Source organism: Cibotium barometz, chromosome 1 (genome assembly GCF_041138505.1).
Source record: "Cibotium barometz isolate CiBa-2024 chromosome 1, ASM4113850v1, whole genome shotgun sequence".
Lineage (NCBI taxonomy): Eukaryota > Viridiplantae > Streptophyta > Polypodiopsida > Cyatheales > Cibotiaceae > Cibotium > Cibotium barometz.
Window position 1 is genome coordinate 29,485,338 of NC_141046.1, and position 24,407 is coordinate 29,509,744.

Genomic DNA, 24,407 nt, shown 5'->3' on the forward strand with positions numbered 1-24,407 from the left:
TGGTCATAACTGTAGTACTTTATGAAGTGGAAGGCTGGAGGGGAAAACCTCTCAGCATCTATTTTGAAAAGATTTTAGAAGAAATAGACCTCTTTAAAGACAAAACTCCCTATCAGTCCTGCCAATTGTTCCAGGAGACTATTCAGTCCTCCCCATTGAGCCGAGGAACCTAGCACAAACCTCACCTCACCATCAAATTCAAGATGACATATCAGAATCTCAGTATTACATTCTCTAATCGATACCAGTAGTCCCCTGGACCAACACATGTCAAGAAGGATCTGACAACAAACCTCAAGAATTACAGATTCCTTTGTTGAAAAAATACAGCCTCTCCTGCTATACATGGCAAACCATCTCGGCCAAAAAATAGCAGACCACATTTTTCTTGTTTCAGACACCAATAAGAATTTGTTGTCCAAGAGACAACTCCCCTATGCCCACATCAGGGTAATCCTAATTATTGTCATCAGCTATGAGTGGATAGTTCTCTCCTCCACCTTGAGACTTCATGACCAGCCCATACTGACCAAAGCATTGGGGACAGTAAGTACTCGTCATCTGTGGCCAAAGATGAGCCTAAGGAAAGGGAGGCACATTTAGGAAGGGCACAGATGATGTCCCATGGTTCCCCTGGCTAGTCTCTTTGTGGAGCCGTCAACTGCCAAGTCAAGATTTGAGTGTATCCCTTCCACCTCGTAACCAATGAGCACTTCCTTACAGGCATCACTGAATGAGCATGTGCCACTCTAGCATCTGAGATTCTGTATGAAGATGTGCGAGTTTGTAGGCTCAAATGTGTGAAGTGCAAGAAAGGGTCTTTACAGACAAATCCCCTGCACACAGAAATGGGAGAACTCGCCCACCTCTCTCTCACAGGCAAGTGATCTCCCCCGTCCCCTGGGTGGGGAACCTCTGTAAAGACTCTTACGATATGCTCACATGCTGTGAGATGCCATGTAAAAGATCTACTCATGGTTGTAACGAGACAATGGGAAATGACTAAGAAGTGTCAATATCATTATGAAGGCTTGGCCTTACTGTTATGACATTTTTATGAATTCCAATAAAACAACTTCAGAAGTTCAACATATCCTTACCTCAAACCCCACATAGATTCAGACTCTCCTCCCACTCTTAGCTACAATCAGCTGTCAAGACCTTGCTGAAAGTGATTAACCCACCTTGGTTCACAATATGAATCCACCTGCAGAATTACAGCCTTGATGCAGATCGTATTAAGTCGTATTCAGTTTTCACATGTGACCGGGTGATCTCCTTCACAGATGTGCACCCAGCCAATGCCATGGCTAGCTCCAATTCATCTCGAAGCATATCCAGCATCTTCTTTACACCTGCCTCCCCATCCACTGCTAATGAAAACACAACAGGCCTTCCAACCTGCAAGAGAAAAGTGCCATACAAAACGTTTATGATCCTGGGGAAAACAGCCTCAGGCCTTCCGTTTTTGAAGAATGAGAGCTAAAAGATAGAAAAGCTCAAGCTCCAACTGGAGAGAAGGTCCTTACAAAGACACCAGAAGCTCCCAAGGCTAAGGCCTTGAGCACATCTGTGCCTCTTCTTATGCCACCATCAAGAAATACAGGAACCCTGCCTTGAGCAGCTGCCACTACCTGAGACACATTCGGAAGCACAGGGTGTAAAAAGAAGCCTAAGAAGGGCAAAGTCAGGATCTTTACAGAAATCTCTCCTGCCCAAAGAGATGGGTGGGGGGAGGATGGAGGCGACCCTTTCATTGTTTGCTCGGGAGTCATGCCTGTAAAGACCCTTATCACACACAAACCCAAACAACATACTTCAGTTCATATGGATCATACCTCTTCCAGCGCATTTATGGTAGCTGGAACATAGTCCAACTGTCGTGCCCCATGGTTGGAAACTATGATCCCAGCAGCACCACATTGTAGAGCCAGTCTAGCTGCGACGTTTATACAGCATCAATCAAAACAGATGCTTTCAACAGATCTCTGAAAGCAGTATAAAGCCAATACACTTACTGTCTTCTGCCGTTAAGACACCCTTCACCAGAATAGGCAGCTTCGTGATTGTCTGCAACCACTTAACATCCTGCAAGGAACATAATACCATAAACTAATGTCTTCCAACTTTATAAGGCATCATCTTAAACCTTTGTTCAAAAAGCATTCCTACCTTCCAACTTAGGGACCTGTCAATTTGACCACCAACGTATGATGCGAGACCTGAATCAGAAGTCTGTTGGACATACAAGAATTCCAATTAGATACACCTTTATGACACATCATGAAGATCTCCATCTCCGATATTCAAGAACCATGGACTAAACTGCTTATTTTGGGGAAGAAAAAAATTATCCTATTAAAGGATGCACTCCCCATGTCACACACATCAGCTCCAGACGGACCCAGACACGTGTCATCACTACGGGGCTACCCAAGGTGGCAGAGAGAGTCGAGAAACCATTTGTGAGTGCTATTGACTTGAGTGATCTCACAAAGATATGGTCGTCTGCAAGTCTTCTGGTGTTGGGAACAGAGAGAAGTTCAGCGGAGATTCACAAACACAAGCACAAACTAATAATCCTAACACTAATCTTGTATTATGTGCAATGAATGAAGTACAACTGCATGTTTTGAGTACAAAGGGTGGTCAATTCCCAACTGATCTCAGATTCTCAGCTAAAGTTGTTGCTATCTTAAAGCAAATGCTAGCTGCCAAATCCATCCCTTACTCCCCAATAGCCTGTAAGTACTCACTCAAAAGCCTTGACTGCAGAAATATTTGAGAGTTAAAATGAGGGCTGTAATGCCTATTTATAGACAGATTCATATACCTAGATGAATCCAAGAACATGCCCAAATTCACCTTTTAGGAACGTGCATGTTATATACTCATGGTAGTCAACCCACAAGACTATATAACTATCAACTCCATTATGCATAGTATGGACTAGATATTACGACATCTCCACTAACGTCATCAGTGCCCAATAGTGGGTGTAGAACTTTGTATCAAGATATGCTCTCACACACACACACACACACACACATAAGAGCATATATTTTCACACAAAGCCCTTCGTACTGAGTTTCTGTCAAACCTCCGGAAATGCAGGGCAGACTTAGCCATAATGAAGCCTAGCACCAAGGGAAGTAGCAAATAGAAAGAATTAGTACAGCAAATAAGCAGTTGATAGGGCAAATGCACCGCTAAAGATAGAAAGAATAAGCACACTATCAACTAGCCGCAACTCGGATGAAAACTTCACAATGTGAAATCTTCGAGTCAGCCAGCCTTTTGCAAGCCCTACAAAAGAGTCATAAGTCACTACGCATCTTCACACTGGGCCAAAAATGTACCCAATCCTTGACCCCTAGGCCAGGCTGGTCTGCACATGTGTAGGCCAGGCTGGTCTGCACATGTGTAGGCTGCCCAAAACTGATCCAAAACAGCCTGTGCCCATAGCTGCTGCCCACACGAGTCTTGGCTGCTGTCCACCTTGTACTTGCACGTGAGTCACATTCTTCCGAACTAAAATTATAGCTGTCCTTGGCCATATGGTGGCCAAAAAAGTGCTAATTTCAGTCCAATCTTCCCCCAAAAAAAAACTAGAAGACCAGCTATCCTCGCCTCATTATCACCGATGAAAGTTTTGGCAAAGCCACTAGTCTCACACCTCCTCCTGAAGTGTGGCCCCTTGAGAGAATTTTCCTGCCAAGAACCCTCTTGTTTCTCCCTGAAAGCACTTAAGCACTTCCATCAGCTGCTCTGGATTACCAAAACTCGTTGTGCAGTGTCCAAATCAAGCTGGCCAATGAAAATATCTTTTAAGGTAATGCCTACTTTGCAAAACTGACAATTCCAACCTGTATCCAATGCTCAGATCAACATCTCCAAACTCCAAGCTGGGCTTTGCGACTCCGTCCTCACTATAGACACCTTCATATGAGCATACTCAAGAAAGGGGCTGAATATTGTAGATCCAAATATATAGTGCATAGCATTGCTTTGCAAGTTAGCGTCAGAGGATTCCTTCTAGGCACTGAGCCTGGGAAGAATTTCTTTATGTTTCACATTTTTGGTTGTACACCTCGTAGGGGTGGAGATTGGATGCTCAATTCACGTTTCATCTTTACTGAGGCAAAGTATAGGGCACCTTCCTCTTCACTTATAGCTGCCATTATCAGAGCTTGGAGTAGCGTGAGACCATTTTTGAGACGGAGGCTTCCTAGATCAGAGGATGAGGCTAATAGACAACCCTTTATGTAAGACCTCATTAGAGATGAGGTTGGGCGACCTTTGGGTGTGTATGGATACATGTTGTGGCCTAGCTAGGAGAGATGTGCATTGACAATTATTGTCACGTGCACACGTTAATCCAGTGCCATGTAGACGTGACTATTCCTTACAGCCGCCTTAAGGGCAAAGTTAGAGGTCGTATATGGGCAGTTTGGAGCCAATTTGCTGGCCCTATAGGTGCCCGGAGGTGCCCAGGACATGTACCAATGGTTGGGACATATTATGGACACAATATGAAGACATTTTTGATGACTTTTTATGGCTTGAAAAGTGAAAACCGACTTGATTATGACTTGCTATCACTTTCCTATATAAAGGCAAGTCATGGATCATTCATAATCATTCAGAGACAGAGATTACAGAGCCAAGACTAAGGACATGTAGTCTAACACTTTGGATCAGCCAAGTACATCTCCAAATCAGTGTTTTCCATTAACGCACAGTGGAGAACAATAAGCATAAGTTCATTCATAGCATTCATAGTCTAGATCTACATTGGATCTATGACAATCATTGTAATTACTCATTCATTCAGTAATATATAGTAGGAGTAGGTTAGGTAAAGAGTCTCTCTCTTCTCCTTCTCTCTACTCTATGCCATGAGCATGTGATTAGCGTTAATCTTTATTGCTTTGCATTAATTGTCATTTAAGCACGCTTCCGCATAGTAGTAATTATACATTGGTATCAGAGCATCTAAGTCTATCCTAGATAGGAGTTCTGTATGCTGAATTAGGGTTTCTAAAATTAGGGTTTGCATGCAAAATTAGGGTTTGCGTTTTTGCGGTAAATCAACGTTTTTGCATCAGTTTTTTGCCCAAATTCAGCATAGCATAGTGCTAGAAAGTCTAGATTTCAGCCTAGTATGATTCTAGGGAGTCTAGCATGCATATAGAAGCCTAGAATTAGGGTTTTGGACTAATTTCTGCATAAAAACAACAAGCAGCTCTTTATGGATTCCTATCAATACGACGACCTTAGCAAAGTGAGTATGGAGTATCTTCAGTCTGAGATGGAGTATTGCAAGAATGAAATTTCTTGTTTGCACGAAGTGGGAAAGAAGTACAGAATTGAATTCAAAGATCATTATTTGGAGAAACAGTGATAGAATGCCAACAGGAGATTCAAGCAAGAAAGGCAGCAAGTACCGTGGTGAGTCCACCCATGGAGAAAGCTCAAATAGAGGAAGCAAGTGTGGTGAAGTACAAGGACCAGAGACAAAGGGATACCATAGAGACACAAGACACAGTGTAGGATCCACAGGTCGAGGTCAACCAAGAACCACAATTGTCTAGTTATGCAGAGCCACCAACAGTCCCTGAGCCAATCTTCGAGGTCATCACAATCTCCAAAGTTCCAACATTTCTCTCTAAGTCAAAATCAATTTCCGCAAATCCAGTACCAGAAGTCATCACAGTTTCCCAGTCTCAAGCATGTCTCTCCAAATCCATTAAGGAGAAGGATGAGATTTCAGCAGTTCTCTCCGAATGCATTGAGAAAGAGGAGGAAGTTCCAGCAATTCTCTCCAAATCCATTGAAGTTAAGTGTTTCAGTAGTTCCAGAGGAGGTAAGTCTCTCCAAATCCTATTCGGAGGAGGATGAGGTCAACCCCACAGTTTCCATGGACTCTACTGTGCTAGCAGAGCATCCTAAATTGAGGGGCCAGTTCCAGCGCCAGCAATTTCCATGGAGTCTACCGTGCCAGCAGAGCATCCTAAGTTAGAGGGGCCGGTTCCAGTGCCTGCAATTTCCACGGAGGCAATGGCAAAGACATCCAAGAAGCAAGCAGATTCGGTAGCCGTGCTACGTAAGTCAGTTTCGAAGATTGTGTGGGTGCCTCCACAACAATAAAGTTCCCGCATTTTCGAGGACCCATATAGGAGTAGAGCAAAGGCGCATCATGTGCCCCAGTGCTGCAAGTTCAGCAGGAAGAAATGTCATGTGCACACGTCAATCCGGTGCCATGTAGACATGACTATTCCTTACAGCCGCCTTAAGGGCAAAGTTAGAGGTCGTATATGGGCAGTTTGGAGCCAATTTCGTGGTCCTATAGGTGCCCGGACGTGCCCAGGACATCACCAATGGTTAGGACATATTATGGACACAATATGAAGACATTTTTATGACATTTTTGATGACTTTTTATGGCCTGAAAAGTGAAAACCGACCTGATTACGACTTGCTATCACTTTCCTATATAAAGGCAAGTCATGGATCATTCATAATCATTCAAAGACAGAGATTGCAGAGCCAAGACCAAGGACATGCAATCTACCAGTTTGGATCAGCCAAGTACATCTCCAAATCAACGTTTTCCATTAACGCACAGTGGAGAACAGTAAGCATAAGTTCATTCATAGTATTCATAGTCTAGATCTACATTGGATCTATGACAATCATTGTAATTACTCATTCATTCAGTAATATATAGTAGGAGTAGGTTAGGTAAAGAGTCTCTCTCTTCTCCTTCTCTCTACTCTATGTCATGAGCATGTGATTAGCGTTAATCTTTATTGCTTTGCGTTAATCATCATTTAAGCACGCTTCCGCATAGTAGTAATTATACATTGGTATCAGAGCATCTAAGTCTATCCTAGGTAGGAGTTGTGTATGCTGAATTAGGGTTTCTAAGGTTAGGGTTTGCGTTTTTGTGGTAAATCAACGTTTTTGTATCAATTTTTTGCCCAATTTCAACATAGCATAGTGCTAGAAAGTCTAGATTTCAGCCTAGTATGATTCTAGGGAGTATAGCATGCATGTAGAAGCCTAGAATTAGGGTTTTTGGGCTGATTTCTACATAAAAACAACAAGCAGCTCTTCATGGATTCCTATCAATACGACGACCTTAGCAAAGTGAGTATAGAGTATCTTCAGTCTAAGGTGGAGTATTGCAAGAATGAAATTTCTTGTTTGCACGAAGTGGGAAAGAAGTACGGAATTGAATTCAAAGATCGTTATTTGGAGAAACAATTGATAGAATGCCAACAAGAGATTCAAGCAAGAAAGGCAGCAAGTACCACGGTGAGTCCACCCATAGAGGAAGCACGTGTGGTGACGTACAAGGACCGAAGACAAAGGGATACCATAGAGACACAAGACACAGTGTTGGATCCACAGGTCGAGGTCAACCAAGAACCACAATTATCTAGTTATGCAGAGCCACCAACAGTCCCTGAGCCAATCTTCGAGGTCATCACAATCTCCAAAGTTCCAACATTTCTCTCTAAGTCAAAATCAATTTCCGCAAATCCAGTACCAGAAGTCATCACAGTTTCCCAGTCTCAAGCATGTCTCTCCAAATCCATTAAGGAAAAGAATGAGATTTCAGCAGTTCTCTCCGAATGCATTGAGAAAGAGGAGGAAGTTCCAGCAATTCTCTCCAAATCCATTGAGGAGAAGGATGAGTTAAGTGTTTCAGTAGTTCCAGAGGAGGTAAGTCTCTCCAAATCCTATTCGGAGGAGAATGAGGTCAATCCCACAGTTTCCATGGAGTCTACCGTGCCAGCAGAGCATCCTAAGTTAGAGGGGCCAGTTCCAACGCCTGTAGTTTCCATGGAGTCTACCGTGCCAGCAGAGCATCCTAAGTTAGAGGGGCCAGTTCCAGCGCCTGCAGTTTCCACGGAGGCAATGGCAAAGACATCCAAGAAGCAAGCAGATTCGGTAGCTGTGCTGCCTAAGTCAGTTTCGAAGATTGTGTGGGTGCCTCCACAACAATAAAGTTCCCGCATTTTCGAGGACCCATACAAGAGTAGAGCAAAGGCGCATCATGTGCCCCAGTGCTGCAAGTTCAACAGGAAGAAATGTCATGTGCACACGTCAATCCGGTGCCATGTAGACATGACTATTCCTTACAGCCGCCTTAAGGGCAAAGTTAGAGGTCGTATATGGGCAGTTTGGAGCCAATTTGCTGGCCCTATAGGTGCCCGGAGGTGCCCAGGACATGTACCAATGGTTGGGACATATTATGGACACAATATGAAGACATTTTATGACATTTTTTATAACTTTTTATGGCCTGAAAAGTGAAAACCGACCTGATTATGACTGGCTATCACTTTCCTATATAAAGGCAAGTCATGGATCATTCATAATCATTCAAAGACAGAGATTGCAGAGCCAAGACCAAGGACATGCAGTCTAACAGTTTGGATCAGCCAAGTACATCTCCAAATCAGCGTTTTCCATTAACGCACAGTGGAGAACAGTAAGCATAAGTTCATTCATGGCATTCATAGTCTAGATCTACATTGGATCTATGACAATCATTGTAATTACTCATTCATTCAGTAATATATAGTAGGAGTAGGTTAGGTAAAGAGTCTCTCTCTTCTCCTTCTCTCTACTCTATGTCATGAACATGTGATTAGCATTAATCTTTATTGCTTTTTGTTAATCATCATTTAAGCACGCTTCCGCATAGTAGTCATATTACAATTATTGCTTGGATAACTTTTAAAAGTCTCCCAATGGATCAGAGACTAGCATCTACCTCAGAGGGAGTCTTCAACAGATCGATCAAATTGATGCAACTATACCTCATGAGTCACATTTCACAATCAACATCATCCTAGGTGGTTGGGAGTGCAAGAATGCTATTCCACGTGCTGTTAGCCTTGCTGGATCAGGATTTTTTTATTCTATCCAGCCACGATGGAGATAGTTGAAATGCGACAAGCACGTGATTATTCCTGGCATTGCCTTTCATCCAGTGAGATTAGTTAGTTGCTCAGGAAAGCACTTGCATGTTGACCCTCCGCCTAATATTGTGACCCATCGGTCTTGGTGCTTATAGTTGTATGGTGGATGTCCTATCAGATATCTTCATCAGGATCCTGGTGAGTGGGAGTCGATTGATGCAGCCAATCCTTCGAGGTGTCAGCCTTTTTTCAGCTCCACTGTCCGTAATGCCGAGTCCTTAAACTTGGGCAGGGACAGATTCAAACGACTCCTACACTCACGCCGCAATTGGAGAGCTATGACATCACCCCACTAATTCAAAAGAGATTTTGGCATAGACTTTGGCACTTGTACAGTAGGAGCTAGATCTCCCAACTTTTTTTTGGTTATTCTTACATGGTGGGCAATAAATCAGAGAAGGGCTATTTTGGAGTAGACTCCACGTGCCCCGGATGCCCGGTAGCTTATGTGACAGTGCGACATTGCATATGGGGGTGTAGAGCTGCTCAGGGGATTTAGGGCTCTATAGCTCAGCTTATGTGCAGATTGAGGAGAGATACCATTTATGTTACTTGGGGTGCTATTGCTTGGCTCACTCAATCTAGTCCACAAATATTTTTTGAGGGTAGGGATCTGGACACCGCCATAATGATATGCAGAGGTGTGGGCCAACGTTGCATGCTACAGGATATTCCTCATACACAATATAGACCACATCTGCAGAGGATTGATACCACTTGGAAGCTCATTGCCAGTATCACAGCTAGGCAGATTTGGAGGGCCAGATGCACACAGGCTATTGAAGGCACTCAGATATACAACACTCACTGCATTTGTACTATATGGGAAGGGGAGTTATCTTATTCACTCTTATGACCACATGGGCTGCGCGTATACAGGGACCATCCAGATCTGCGCAAGCAAAGTGAACTTTTTTCATGAGGGAGTGGGATCAAGGGATCTTTTTCTCAACGACCCCCACAGGACTCTCGTGGCACCTTTGTGCCCCATATTGGTTGAGATCACCTTACATTTTGGGATGAGATCTTGTTTGTTCCAGCACTGCTATGCACATGGAGCCGTGATTTTATGGTCTATACATACTTAATAGAAGTCTCTTTTTTGCAAAAAAAAAACGAAAGACCAGGCTATCAGGAAACAGATTCTGTGCAATTGATTGACGACAAGCTGCCTCATAAAATGTTCTTACCTTTTCCATCTTTCCCAAGTCCAACCCTTCAAAATTCTTAAGTGTCAGATGTGGTGGTAGAACAAACCTGTGGAAATCAAAGTGTCAAAAATGGTAGAAACTGAGATGAACATCGACATATGTTAGCACAACTAGTGCTCTACAGGCATGTCTACCTATTTTTGATATCAGCTTCTCGGCGTCCAAGGCGAGGTGTGTCCACTGTGAGGGCTATGGCCTTAAAACCTGCCCTTTCAGCTCTGCGAACAAGCTGTGCCACTACATTTCTGTCCCTGTAGACCTAATTTTAAAAATAAACATGCAAACAAATATCAAAATGATGCTGTAACGCTATAATAAATATTGTCAATATGGTGATGATCGAAACTCACGTAAAGCTGGAAAAACCGAATCCCTAGTCCAGTGGAAGCAACCTCTTCAACACTACTAGTTGCCCAGGAAGAAAGCGTCTGTTTTCACAACATAAGAGTGAACTTGTAAAACTTTTCCAGACAAAGCTACTAATATGGTCATATTCCACCAGGTACAAGGTGATTGGCAAGTGTGAAAAAAAATATTTATCACTTAAAGATGATTCTAAATCATTTCAACACTCTAAAGGAAATGGTCATTACATGTTCATGCTATTCTCAATTGACACAAGATTGTAGCCAAGTAAAATGCAAAGCAGCCCTCCATGTTTCTAGGCTAATCCCTCATGAGTCAAAGCACGTTGACACCTAACTTTTAATAAGATGTGAAACTGCTCACCTCCAACAGTTTGGAGCAACATCTGCAGCAGACAGACAGGATGGATGAGGAAAGCCTCTACCAAGTCAGCACCAAGGCCAGCAGCATACCCACATCTGGGAATAGAGGGTCCCTTCAGACAGGATGATCTCTACTTCATCTTGCACAGTGTGCACGCATGCACACGCACCACACACACACACACACACGGGGGGGGGGGGGGGGGAGAGAGAGAGAGAGAGAGAGAGAGAGAGAGAGAGAGAGAATTTGACACGAAAACTGAATGTTCTAGTTTGTGGACAGGTGGACAGGTTTGTGGCATATCTAGTTAACTAGAAATGCCTTCATATTTGATGCAAAAATTGGTATTACAGCACACATAGGTCATATAAAAGGGCTATTGTGGCAAGTCTCTTCCTTGCGGTCAACTCATTTGGTGGAGAATGACACGGCTATATATTGGATGAGGGTACTCCGAGTTACACCTATGGTTCGGAGTAATTAGTGAGGGAAAGCTAGTAGTACTCACATGGCGGCCATGTGGGCATTTGTAAAGTAATTTTTGGTAATATATCTTCTATTACGAAAAAAGAGAGAGAGAGAGAGAGAGAGAATTTGATATCCAAGGGAAGCCAAATGTGGCCTATATGATCATTAAAATTCTAGATCATGAGTCGTCTTTCAAGCTAGTGTAAAAACTAAAGAAAAACATAGCCTATAGAATCAATAAAATGCTAGATCACGAGGAACCTTTAAAGCCAATGTAAAAAATAAAGAAAGAAAAGAGGATCCTACTTCAAAGATATGCTCTCTTCATGTTCATCCGCACATATGCAATAAGATTGAGGATTTGGCTGCTTCCTTGGCGTTCTGGACTTACGGATGAGAGGTCATCCCTGCCTCAGGCCTGCCAGCATCCCCTGTTCTTATTGGTCGAATTGATGCACTAGTAATTTAAGGATGTAGAGTATAAGTCTTGGGTCCTTTCTCAAAGGTTAAAATCTCACAATAGTTGTAAATTATTAAATTGTGCCAGTTAAGGTGAAACAATCCATGAGGTGTACTAGGAGTCAAAATCATTAAAGGTAACCTCCTTTTGACTTTGGAAGCTAGAATCTAGAGCATGTGGAAGATAGAATCATGGAGAGATAAGTGAACAGCATCGTTGACTTTGTTAAGCTACTAAGCATGATTCGTATTTGCTAATCCATCTTGTACTCGACCTATTTAAGAGGCACACATCTAATGGAAATGAACACTCTCATTCTACTCATTATACCTTGTTTATGTTAATCTTTTATCATTAAATTAATCTCTCATCATTAGCTTGTCATTAGCATCTAAACTATGAGCTTCATTGTGCACTTTGAGCCACCATGAAACCAACAATTGGTATCAGAGCTTAGATCCATACCCATTATGCTTGCATTAATCACCATTAAGCACTATTAAGCTATCTATTATCATTTAATCAAATTTGGCCATTCTAGTCATTTTTCCCTCTTTACCCACCACTGATTTTTTACTCATTGCTCTCATCACACTCAAACCATTTCAAGAAATTCAACTTGGGACCTCTTCCTAACATCTAGGTGCTCCAACACGTAGGAGGATTCAGCCTAAATTGTCGCCAAGAAGCAGATTTTGTCGACAATCGTTTTCTGCAAAAACATCAATTTCGCCATGTACACTTCAAATTGGTGTAATTCCTTTTAGAACATATTGGAGAAGGTAACAAGCAATGCACTCATGAATTTTGAGGTCATTTGGTCAAGTGGTCTAGCTGCAGTCATCATTTCATGAGTCTAGTAGAAGGCAGTTTGCTGTTTTGGGGATTCGGTGATTAATCTCTGATCAAGTCACCTAATCTCTTGTTTATGTGTTCAAATCACAAGTAGAGACATTGATCTAACCTGTCCTTGATGTTTTTTTGCAAAGGCTTAGTAAAGTGCTTCGATTGCAAGCTCCATTGGAGCTCTGTTTTCTACTCACAAAACAAGGAGTTAATCACTTCAATTAGTGATTAATTAGCACAAATCTCAAATCATTTGATGCAAAGGGTGGTTCAAGCTTGACATTGGAGACTTCCTACAACAAGCCATCAAACCCCATTGCATTTGTCCTTTGATTTGGTGCAGTCTATTCTCCATTTTTATGCTCTTGGGAGTGTGTTTGGCATTCATTAATTAATCCTTCCTTAGCACTAATAAAAATTAATTGTAAAGGGATTAGATACTGCCTCTAGTTAGAAACTAGCTTGGTAAGACCTTTCCTCTCTCTTGCCATGGCTACCTCCGCAAAATTGATAAATTTGAGGGCTACTCATTTCATACTTGGCAAACTAAGATCAAGTTCACTCTTATGAGAAAGGGTTTGTGGAACATAGCATGTGGCAAGCAGGGTTAGTTCCATACGTCGTACGACTGAAACCGTACGTACCTGCCGTACCGTACGGTACCGTACGGATTCGTACGATACCGTGCGATTTTTTTTATTTTTATTTTTTTTAATTTTTTTTTGTGTGTTGTTGTTGTTGTTGTTGTTGTTGTTGTTGTTGTTGCGTGGAGCAATTTCAGTCTTCTAGAGAGCCATTCATCGCCCTTTGCAGCCTATAGGGAGCTGTTTGTCAAGAGCGTGTGCACTTGCCATTGCCATATTAGGCAAGCGATAATATTGCCCGATGAGGAGGAGGAGGCAATCTTCATGGAGCTCTATAGTGAGCTTATGGCAGCAGATACTCGCAACACCAGGAGTCAGCATGGACGGGGCCGAGCAGTTGGAGTTCATAGGCCTCCGCCTTCGGCATCGGCAAAGGGTGGCCTTCGCACATATGTGAGGCGGGGATCCTCGAGCTCCAATCCCCGCCTTCATGATGATATTCCATTGCCCCCTCATGATGATACCCCACTGCCTAGAGAGCCCTTGTTTGATGATGATGGCAACCTACTTAGCGAGAATGATCCCCAGAGTGTCTCGTCCACCTTCGAAGAGTCCTCTTCAGAGAACTCTCTTGATGGACACTCTAGTAGTGATCATGTTGATGATCATGCGGATGTTGGTGATGATGTAGACTTTTAATATGTTATAGCTCTCTAGGCATTGGGCATCTATCTCCTTCTAGCCCATCAATGATGTATTGTAGTATGTAGTATCATGTATGTACGCATGTTGGCGGTCGTCCATGCCATGAGTTTTTGGCCTATCCTTTTGTAGCAATTTTGTACTCTAATGGCATGATGACATTATGGTCATGGTTCTACTATTTTGTAACTTCTTGTCTACAATTTTTAAGTTTAGGAAGTATTTTTTTTTTTTAACGTACTAATATCGTACCGTACCTCAAAAAATTTTAAGGTACCAATTAGTACCGTATTTTATCGTACCGTACCGTATCGTACCTTTCGTACTAACTAACCATGGTGGCAAGGAAAAGAAGCCCACCACAAGGGAAGCTAAAACTACATGGATATCCAAAGACGAGAAAGATCTTGCCATAATAGCTTTGGGTCTCAGTGATCAATTCATTCATCATATCGATGGAATGGATACATCCTTTGAAGCTTGGAAAGAGTTGGAAAAACTCTTTGGAGTGCAAGCCAAGAGCTCCAAAATTAGCTTGCTAATTCAACTGTTTAAGCTCAACATGATAAAAGAAGACTCTCTTGTTGCTCATCTTCACCATATGAAGAGTCTCATAACTTGCAAGTATTAAAATGAACATAGATAAAGATATTTGCATTGCTTTGTTGCTTAAAAGTCTACCACAGGGAGATTATGGAAACATAGTCACTACACTCACCAATCTACCATCTACAAAGTTGGTTGACATCACTACATCCTTAATGAAGGAAGAGAAGAAAATAAAGCAAAAACATGGAAGAAGCCATCTCTTCTCCCATAGTGGGCCTACTACACAAAGAATATATCCAAAGGGTTTACATCAAAAAGTACCTTTAAAAACAAAGCAAATGGTTAATGTAACGTTTGTGGCAAGCCAAGACACTTCGAGAAGGATTGCTACATTAAGCAGAAGATCTCCGCCAACCTCGTGGAAGAAGACAGTCCCAAGAAGAAGGTGAAGACAATACTATCGAGGCCTCACATGAGGCCAACCTTGTTGATAATGAATGAGTCTTCTAGGCGAACTCACTCGCATCCTAATTCATTGTACTCATTATGTGCCTTTTGAATTCCACTTACTTTGTAAACCGACAAACTAGAGTGAGTTCCAGGTTGGAGTCATGTACGTTGTCACAAGAGTGAACAAGTCATGAAGCATCCCATGGACTACTACTAGGGGTTGGGGTCATCAATTTGAAGGGGGGATTATTGGTCAAATTGATGTACTAGGGATTTATGGATGTAGAGTATAAGCCTTAGGTCATTTGTCACAAGTTAGAATCTCGTAGTAGTTGTAAATTGTGCCAGATAAGGTGAAAGAATCCATGAGGTGTACTTGGAGCCAGGAGCATTAAAGGTAACCTCCTTTGTTGACTTTGGAAACTAGAATCTAGGATAGAATCATGGATAGATTTGTGGAGAGCATCATTGACTTTGTTAAGCTACTAAGCATGATTAGTATTTGCTAATCCATCTTGTACTCAGCCTATTTAAGAGGCACACATCTAATGGAAATGATCACTCTCATTCTACTCATTATGCCTTGTTTATGTTAATCTTTTATCATTAAATTAATCTCTCATCATTAGCATGGCATCATCACCTAAACTATGAGCTTCATTGTGCACTTTGAGCCAACATGAAACCACCAGTTCTCACATTGGCTATCTCGCTCCTTTTTGCTTTAGTTGAGAGGGTGTAAGCTCCTCAACTATCCACAGGTGGTTAACCTTAAATGCTTTTGATTGAAAAAAAAAATCAATTCTCTCATTGAAAGGTTGTAATGCCATGGTTATTTCCTTGCAGCATCATGCTAACATAAATTTTGATTTCTTGAAATTACCAACAAAGTCTTGGAGGACCCTCCACTTGCTTCTCTTTTGCCAAGAGTGCCTACACCTTTGGTGCCTCCATTTGTCTCTCAGCGTCTCCACCACCACTACAGGGCTCTCAAATTCATGAAGCTTTTACTTCAACTGTGATTCCTATTCCACAGCTCCAGTTTTTTCTCTTGTACGCAACATTAAACAACTTTCTTAGAGATGCAAGGGCTCTCATAAGGACCCTTTCTCTATGTGATACGCTGCCAAATCTGACCACCTGCATAAATGTTGGGTGCACAAGTATGAAACTAGTGATGCTCAAGAGCAAGAAAAGCCCAAGGTTTAGATAAGAGTTTCTACCTGATGATGGCAGCAGCGACAAGCTTAAAGCCCACCAGACAAGCCGCACTTTGAAGGGTTTCTGTGGGCTGCTGCTGCCTAGTGGGAGCTTGGATGTGCTGCTGTCGAGATGATGCTTGCATTGACTAGAGATGCAAGTGATAGGATAGCTGTCTTGAGCGATGTGATGCACACCTTCATAGAAGAGTCAGGAGCCCCAGGCTGCCCCCATAATATTAGCTTTTGGGCCACATCTGGGTGCTAGAGAGCGGTGGCTGAGCACCAAATGAGTGCGGACAGGCAGCAGACAAGTCAGGCAGCTGCACGGCCAGGTGAGGCAGGCCATGCAGCAGGTCGGTGGGCAACAGGCCAGGTAGCAGTTTATGGCCCTGGCCCTCCCTTCCCACTTCAGTCTTCAACCATCTGCCTTCCTCAACTAGCCGTCAAGCAGCCTCACAAGCTGATAAGCATGTGTTTGGAACCTTTGCCCACATATTATATAGCAAGTGCCATGTGCAAGATCGTCGTCTAGGATGGACGATATCTCACCTAGCTACAGCCGAAGGCTAGCGATAACCTTCTCTACCCTCTTCCCAAGTCTTTCTCTTGCCGGATGGTCCCTCAAAATGACTTGTAGGTCATTAAGGTCAACCTCTAAGAGCACGCTAGGCCCCTAAAAGTCAGAGTCGCTTTTGCCGTCATCCCAATTGGTGCTTGAGCACGCATCCGGCATTTGTGCCTCACGCCAGAAAGGACCGGTTTCCGACGGCCTGACAGTTAGAGATTACGCAGTAGGTTGTTGGAATTCTTGTGTTTGTGCATTTCCAATCTCCCGCACCCAGTAGTTCTCTGTTAAGCATTCACATCTAGTTACATATGGTATCAGAGCTTAGGTCTCCTAGAGATCCAAGAACCATTGTATATATGATCACCTTTTTTGCAATATACAACATATTAGGTCTACATCTCTTGTCTCTTCTCCTATGTGTTTGCTAAATCATCTGGTTTAGCGTCAATCTAGTTTGCTTAGCTTTAATCGTGTGTTTAATTCTTCCACTGTCAGCATTTACGTGACACTGTCATCCAATGCCGGCCAAAGAAATCAATGAAAGTTTTTATGTCTGAAAGGCCTAGGGTTAGGACTGGGACGTGGACTAACCCAGGTTAGAGTTAGGGCTTAGCTAAGAAGAATGGAGAGGAGAGAGTGAGCTTGAGCTCCTTGCAAACATTCTTCACACACACACCCCCGCACACACAAGAGAGAGAGAGAGAGAGAGAGAGAGAGAGAGAGGGCTGAATTTTCTTCTTTCCATAACATAAAAATAAGAGTACATACAACATACAAGGTATACCTAGATGAATCCAAGAACATGCCCAAATTCACCTCATGAGAAAGTGCAATTTATAACCTCACGGTAGTCATCCACAAGACAATAAACCATCAACTCCATCATGCATAGTATGAACTAGATACTATGACATCCCCACTAACACCATCAGTGCCCAATAGTAGGTGTAGAACTTGCTCTCAATATATGCTGCCACACCCACGCACCCCCCCTCCCCACACACACACAAGAGCATACATTCATACAAAGGTCTGTGTACTAAGTTTCTATCAAAGCTCCGGAGATACAAGGCAAACTCAGCCATAATGAAGCCTAGCACTAAGGATCATAACAATTAGAAAGAATTATTACAACAAAAAGGTAGTTGATAGAGCATATGCACCACTAAACATAGAAAGAATGAACACAATATCAACTGGCTGCAACTTGGACAAAAACTCTACAATGTGACATTCGCGTGTCTGTTAATACAGCATAAAGATATACCTAGATAAGTCCAAGAACATGCCCAAATTCACCTCATAACAAAGTGCAATTTATAACCTCATGGTAGTCATCCACAAGACAATAAACCATCAACTCCATCATGCATAGTATGGACTAGATACTACAACATCCCCACTAACATCATCAATGCCCAATATTGGGTGTAGAACTTGGTGTCAATAAATGCTCCCACACACACATACAACATACAAGGTCCATAGTGTGAACCCAACTATATAAGCTGGCACTATAACCATGCCATAACTCTAGTAACCAAAGTGGTTGTCATAAATCTTGTAAACCACTGGCAACAAATCGACCATATATCTCACCAACCATGCCAGTGGCATAAGTGTGTGTCATCCATATCTGCACTAATTGAGCTCGATATCTCAACACTCCCCCTCAAGGTCAACTCCATAACCTGCACTCTAAGATGTTAGCCACCTGATCCTCTATGCTGACAAATCCACATCACTTGCTAGAACCTTCTTCCTCATTAAATGATAATGCACTTCAATGTGCTTCGTCCTAGCAAGATACATTCGGTTACTATGACCAATCATATGGTGCTCATGTTGTCACAATAAATGACAGCTTCCCTATCCATGGACTCACTCATATCTACAAGTAACTTCTGTAACCAAGCTACCTCACATATCGCAATAGCAACGCCCTTGTACGCTAATCAGTCGGAAACCGTCAGCTCCTTCTTGTTGCTCTAGCTAACAACACTCCCAAAACAAAACATAAAGCCACTACTAGTAGATCTCCTATGTTGTGAGGCATTACCATCCCATGTATCTATACCTATATCCCAGCCTCATAGGAAAGCCCATAATGTACTGTGGACTTTATGTATCTGAGTATCATCCTAACAACATATAAATGTGGCTTCCTCAAGACCTGCATAAACTGACTCTCCAAACCAACCGAATAGCTCAAATCTTCCCTGGTGATGTTCATGTAAATCAAACAACCTATACATAGTAGGGTCCTCCAACAGATCACTTATTTCTACAAACAACCTCGTATTCTGCTTCAACGACACTATGATTGGCTTACATCCTGCCATCTCATACTTGGATAGCATGTCCAAAGCATCCTACCTCTGCAAAAGCCAAATCCCATCATGCGATCTAATCACCTCTATACCAAGAAGCATTGCAATTTACTCAAATCTTTTATTTCAACTTTCTTCTTAAGAAGCATCTTCACCTCATGAATGTTATCCAGTGACAATCAAGTCATCAATATAGATTACCACTAGAACAATCCCCCTATCAGTCTTTCTTACATAAAATGAGAAATTAACACTGGATATCTGAAATCCAATAATGACAAGATATTCCCCTATCTTGACTCACCATACTCAAGGTGCCTACTTCAAGCCACACAAGGCTTTGCACAATCAGCAAACAAAATCTGGGTGTTGCATTATCCTCATATCTTAGTGGCTCCACCATGTAAACTTCTTCCTGTAAGTCAAGAAATGGCTCCACCATGTAAACTTTTTTTTCGTACACACCCGGGGCCCACTCAAGTGGGTGGAGCCGATTTCCCCTTCCAACATGTAAACTTCTTCCTGTAAGTCACCATGTACAAATGCATTTTTAACATCCATCTAATATTGCAGCCATAGCAATGATTGCTCTCACGTTTGGCATCCTAGCAATCGGGTTAAATATCTCCTCACAGCCAATGTTATATGTCTAACCAATCTTGGTAAAAAAAGCAAGAAAAAGCAAAAAGTCAAACTATATTGACCGAGAACGAAGGGCACCGTTGGAAAGACGACATTGAGCTGGACCAAAAAGCTAAAAGCCACTTTTCCAAAAAGCAGCTCCAAGGCCAAAAAGCAAGGCCCTGAAGCTACAAAAGCACAAATCAAGAACTTTGGCTATTTTTTAACTATTATTTTTAAATTATTTTTTTTTAGAAGAAGAGAAAAAAGCAAAGCAAAAGCAAGAACCACCCCCCCACACCTTCAAGTATATCAGAACCTTGTACCCTCTTGGAAACTCATAAAATTTTTGGAAAGAACCACCTTGGGAGATTTATCCTTGGAGAGCTACATCATCATCATTATTATCTCCTTCTCTACCCTCAGCCTCTACCATGCCTGCAGCGCCACCGCCACCGCCGTTGCAGAGCCACCATTATTGGAAGCACCACTGCTGCCGCCGCCGGTGTCACCACCACTTCTGCCAGCACCTCCGCCACGCAGAGCCACTTCAATCAACGTCTCCACCGCCCAAAGCCCCCCATCTCCGCCGGCATTTCTGCCGCCCAGCTCCGCCGCGCCTTTCCCCTCGCCGCCTATCAGCACCTATTTTTGCCTCTCTGTGAGCCGTGTGCGCCCCGTGCCGCACCTTGTCCACCTGTTTGCACCACCTCAACAGCACCACTTGTATAGACTCCACAGTACCCGAAGTCGCCACCAACAGTAGATGCTGCTTACACAGTCGCCGCCTAACTTTTGGAGGTGACGACTACTCCAAAAAGTCGAAACTTTGCATGGATCGTATATATTTGAAGAATGCCGCCTTGAATTGTGGCTAAAAGTAGTACAAGAAGGGACCGAGCTGAAGACGTGGACTGACTTCAAGACCTTGTTCAACAAGAAGTTTCTACCCAGAAACTTTGAATCTCATGTGTAGAAGGAACTGGATGAGGTAAAGCACAAAGTTGGTGAGAACGTGGCATCATATCTTAATAACTTTTCAACAGTTTCTTTGCAGTTTACGTCTTATACCCCCATTCCATCACTAATATTATCAATGGATTGCAACCTAAGCTTATGCAAGCAATTTACATGGCGGGACCGAAAACATTCGGAGAAGCTCAAGACAAAGCTTTACACGCCGAGGCCTTGTACATGCCTTGGATGGACGGCAAGACAAAGAACAACAATTGGGATCCATCTCAACGGCAGAAGTTTAAAGACCGATCCCCATCAAGAGCCGAGTCTCAAGAGAAGAAGGATGGGAGTGGGGACAAACCCCCACTCTTTTGAAGAAGATTGTCCCTCAAGCAACTTGAGGAATATGCCAAAGAAGGGAAGTGTTTCCAATGTGGAGAAAAGGGATACTTGGCTGCAAATTGTCCCAACCTACCAGAGCAAGAAGCTAAAGAGACCAGAAGATCATCAAATTGACATTCTACCAGGAAGTTTGCCAAAAGGGAGTAGTCTTGTACCATGAGGGCCATGATGTGACCTATAAAAGTCTTAGATGAGGATCTCTAGGATTGTATTGGAACAGATTTTAGAATGGAAATTTTGTGACTTTTTTTGTCATCAAGAAAGATTCTTTTATGAAGAAAACCCGTTTATGTGTAACAAACAACTTGAAGACCAAAAGTGTCTACAACTCAAGCTTGGTAGAAGCTATTACTATTGGTCGGGCAGAAAGAACATTAAGTTTTATGTTCAAGAATGTTTGGAGATCAAGTTTGATCGTCAAAAGCCAGCAAGAATATTTCAAGACTCCAGGCTACCTGGCCAGTAATAACTGGAATACCCAATAGACGCAAATGATGCATACTTGTTTGTTAACTAGCTTGTGTCTAGTTTTTGCAGAAGGTGAGTATGCATTTATTATATCTAACACATGTGACAGGCTATGAAGAACATGTACCATCAAGAACAAGGACATCGGTCAAAGAAAAGCATAAAGATGTTGCCAGATGAACAGAAGGCACCACATATATAAGGAAAGACAAGATGACCAAGAGCACCAAATGGGGCTAGTACCACGATCATATGAAATATTTATACCCCATAGTTGACGACAACTGTCACGATTGTGACTAACTCTCTTAATCTCTCCTTAATTACTCCTTAATTCCTTATTAACTGAAAGGACACCTGTGAAGGGTCACACCCTTACACATGGGTCACTATCAAAGGACATGTCTATTCATTAAAAGACACACCCCTAAGTCCAAAGGACATAACCGTTGATTCAAGAGCCACACCCCTTCCCAGGGATGTGTCTCTTCACTTGTACCCTTTCGGCCTCTATTTAAGAAAGGCCTTTGTCTCAATGCAAACAACTCAGTTTTCCGCTCTCTAATTATCTTTATTTCTTGTATTCAATTTTAATCATGTCTTAATAATAAACTAGGAAGTCCTCACAATGGTATCAGAGCAAACAAGCTCCAACCTGTAGGATGCCCACATCCAAAAAAAACCTAACCCTATTCCTAAAAATCAAAAACCCTAAATCAGCAAATAAACTTTAGAATTAGGGATAGCAAGAGTTGTATGGAAGAACAGGAGAGAATGCCCCATTTAATTTTGCCCAATTTTGCTTGATTAAGCATTTTTCCCCCAATTTTCTCAAACACAAAAAAAATGGTGGGAAGCAAAGACTCACATCAGGGTTCCATCCAAATGCTTGAAGGCTGCCCTGTACTCTATTGGAGGTCTTGATAGCACTTTCTTGGGGCTGAATCGTTTCCACGCACGGGGCGCCACCCAATCGTTTCCTGAAAGCCACAACCTTTCACGTTTTTTTTTATGTGACCTTTCACATAATACATTAAGCTTTAATTAGCCTTATAAGTTAGGCTAAACCCAACGACCCAAGCAGCCGGCAGCCAGCACGTTAACGGCAGCCCGACCTGTGCATAAAGACGCCCACGGTAGCAACCAACGCAACGCACAAGGGAAAAAAAAAGGGGGGGGGGAACCCACCACGACAGCGACCAGCGCTAACACCCAAAAAAAAACAGGGAGAACCGACGGCCAGCGGACCAACGCCATACACCAAAAAAAAAAAAAAAGAGGGAGAGCCCACGGCCGTTTTCAGCCAGCGCCCGCCGCCACCCTGCACACACCGTCAACGTACCGGCTTGCTGCCGCCTCTCTTCATCATATTCAGCCTCTGAAGTTGGTCTTCATCGTTTGTGCAACAACATTCATTATGGCAACCTCATTGAGGTGTGATTTTTCCATTTTCTTGGGCATAAAAATATCACATAATGTGGAGTATTAGAATATCAGAAACCCGCCATTTCATTCTTTTGCGGGCTCTCCACTCATCCAGGGCCAATATCACTTTTTACAGGTTCAAAAGCACCTCTCAAATCACATGGACACACATTACCCTCTTCTCCGACGGCTTATGGCAGAGAGAACCTATGATTTCAGTTATTTACAAGATACACCCTCTCAATCCACAGTGCCCTCTCCTACCCGTGTTTCTCCACCGGTCTCAACCCCTGTTCCAGTGAGTGTGCCCCCCTTTTTCCAGCCCACTGGTTACCGCATTCAGATAGCCACACCGACTTCTCACCTCCAAGAATTCGAGGTGTGGGTGATCCGTGTTCATACTTCTGCATAGGATCTGGATCATTATTGTTTTATACTCAGGCGTCATCCTTATCTGGGCGCTATCCTCCCCGAGTGTAGCATCATTTTTCATGAATATTGCACCTATTCTGAGGACGTTAATCCGTCTTCATTCACGGTGCGCCCCTCTACACCAGAGTATACACCCTTGACACCTGTAGCTGCCCCTACCCTTGTACCTTCTTCTCCAGTAGTAGCAGACTCTCGTGCGAGCCCAGTCCCAGAGGATCACCCTTACTATACTGGATGGTCTATAGCCGCTTCACCGAAACGTAGCCTCCCCTCTCGAGATTTCCAGATGCCGCACCCTCCAGCAAATGGTTCTTACTAGAGCCCAGCAATGTCATCAACAGCAAAAACCCCCAGAGCCTCATCACCCTGAAGCCTCTACATCAACATCTTCTCTCATAGTGGCAAAACCTGTTGATATCCCAGCCCCTCTGGAATGGCAGCCAACTTTGCAGCAACTTCAACAGCAGTTCCAACAGCAACTCCAGGAGTCTATGGCATCCTTGGCTTCTCAAATCCAGCAACTCCACACGGATCGCCACTCCTACACAAGTTCCGTACCAGCAGCAGATGTTTCAGCAACAGTACCAACAGACGCAGACGACATTCCTTCCGAGGTAGAAGGCGACGACCTTAAAACTCTTTATTGTCTCGTACAAGCCAGTAAAACAAAGAAATTGGAAATTAACCCCCTGACTCTTATGGGGGTCAGCGCAATACGCGCACCTTAGACCAATGGCTCTACAAACTGCGGTTATACTTTGAAACCATGACCCTTTCTGATTTCAAAAAGGTGATTTTTGCGGTATCCCTCCTCCAAGACACTGCTTTATTGTGGTGGCAACGACGACAGCACACCGGAAAATCGGTTACAACGTGGGAAAAATTCGAGTGGGTCCTCCGTAAGCAGTTCATACCTGCCAATGCAGATTTCCAAGCCCGTACTCGCTTACGCCATTTGGACCAAACTGGTTCCTTGGCCTCTTATATCTTGAGTTCACCAACTTGAT

At 43.0% G+C, this 24,407-nt stretch overlaps 1 protein-coding gene across 3 annotated transcripts in view; it reads right to left on the reverse strand.

Annotated features, from left to right (window-relative positions):
• Positions 1–999: 999 nt before the first annotated feature.
• Positions 1,000–24,407, reverse strand: part of LOC147641841 (glycolate oxidase 1-like) — a 34,872-nt gene continuing 11,464 nt past the window's right edge. For all 3 annotated transcript variants that reach the window (XM_086800185.1, XM_086800194.1, XM_086800202.1), the window contains 8 exons: positions 10,558–10,635; positions 10,342–10,466; positions 10,187–10,253; positions 2,173–2,235; positions 2,019–2,088; positions 1,839–1,939; positions 1,530–1,634; positions 1,000–1,401 (listed from right to left, as the gene is read on the reverse strand). In XM_086800185.1, the coding sequence (XP_086656311.1) occupies positions 1,216–1,401; positions 1,530–1,634; positions 1,839–1,939; positions 2,019–2,088; positions 2,173–2,235; positions 10,187–10,253; positions 10,342–10,466; positions 10,558–10,635 (795 nt within the window). In that variant the 3' untranslated portion in view covers positions 1,000–1,215. The remainder of the gene's footprint in view (positions 1,402–1,529; positions 1,635–1,838; positions 1,940–2,018; positions 2,089–2,172; positions 2,236–10,186; positions 10,254–10,341; positions 10,467–10,557; positions 10,636–24,407) is intronic.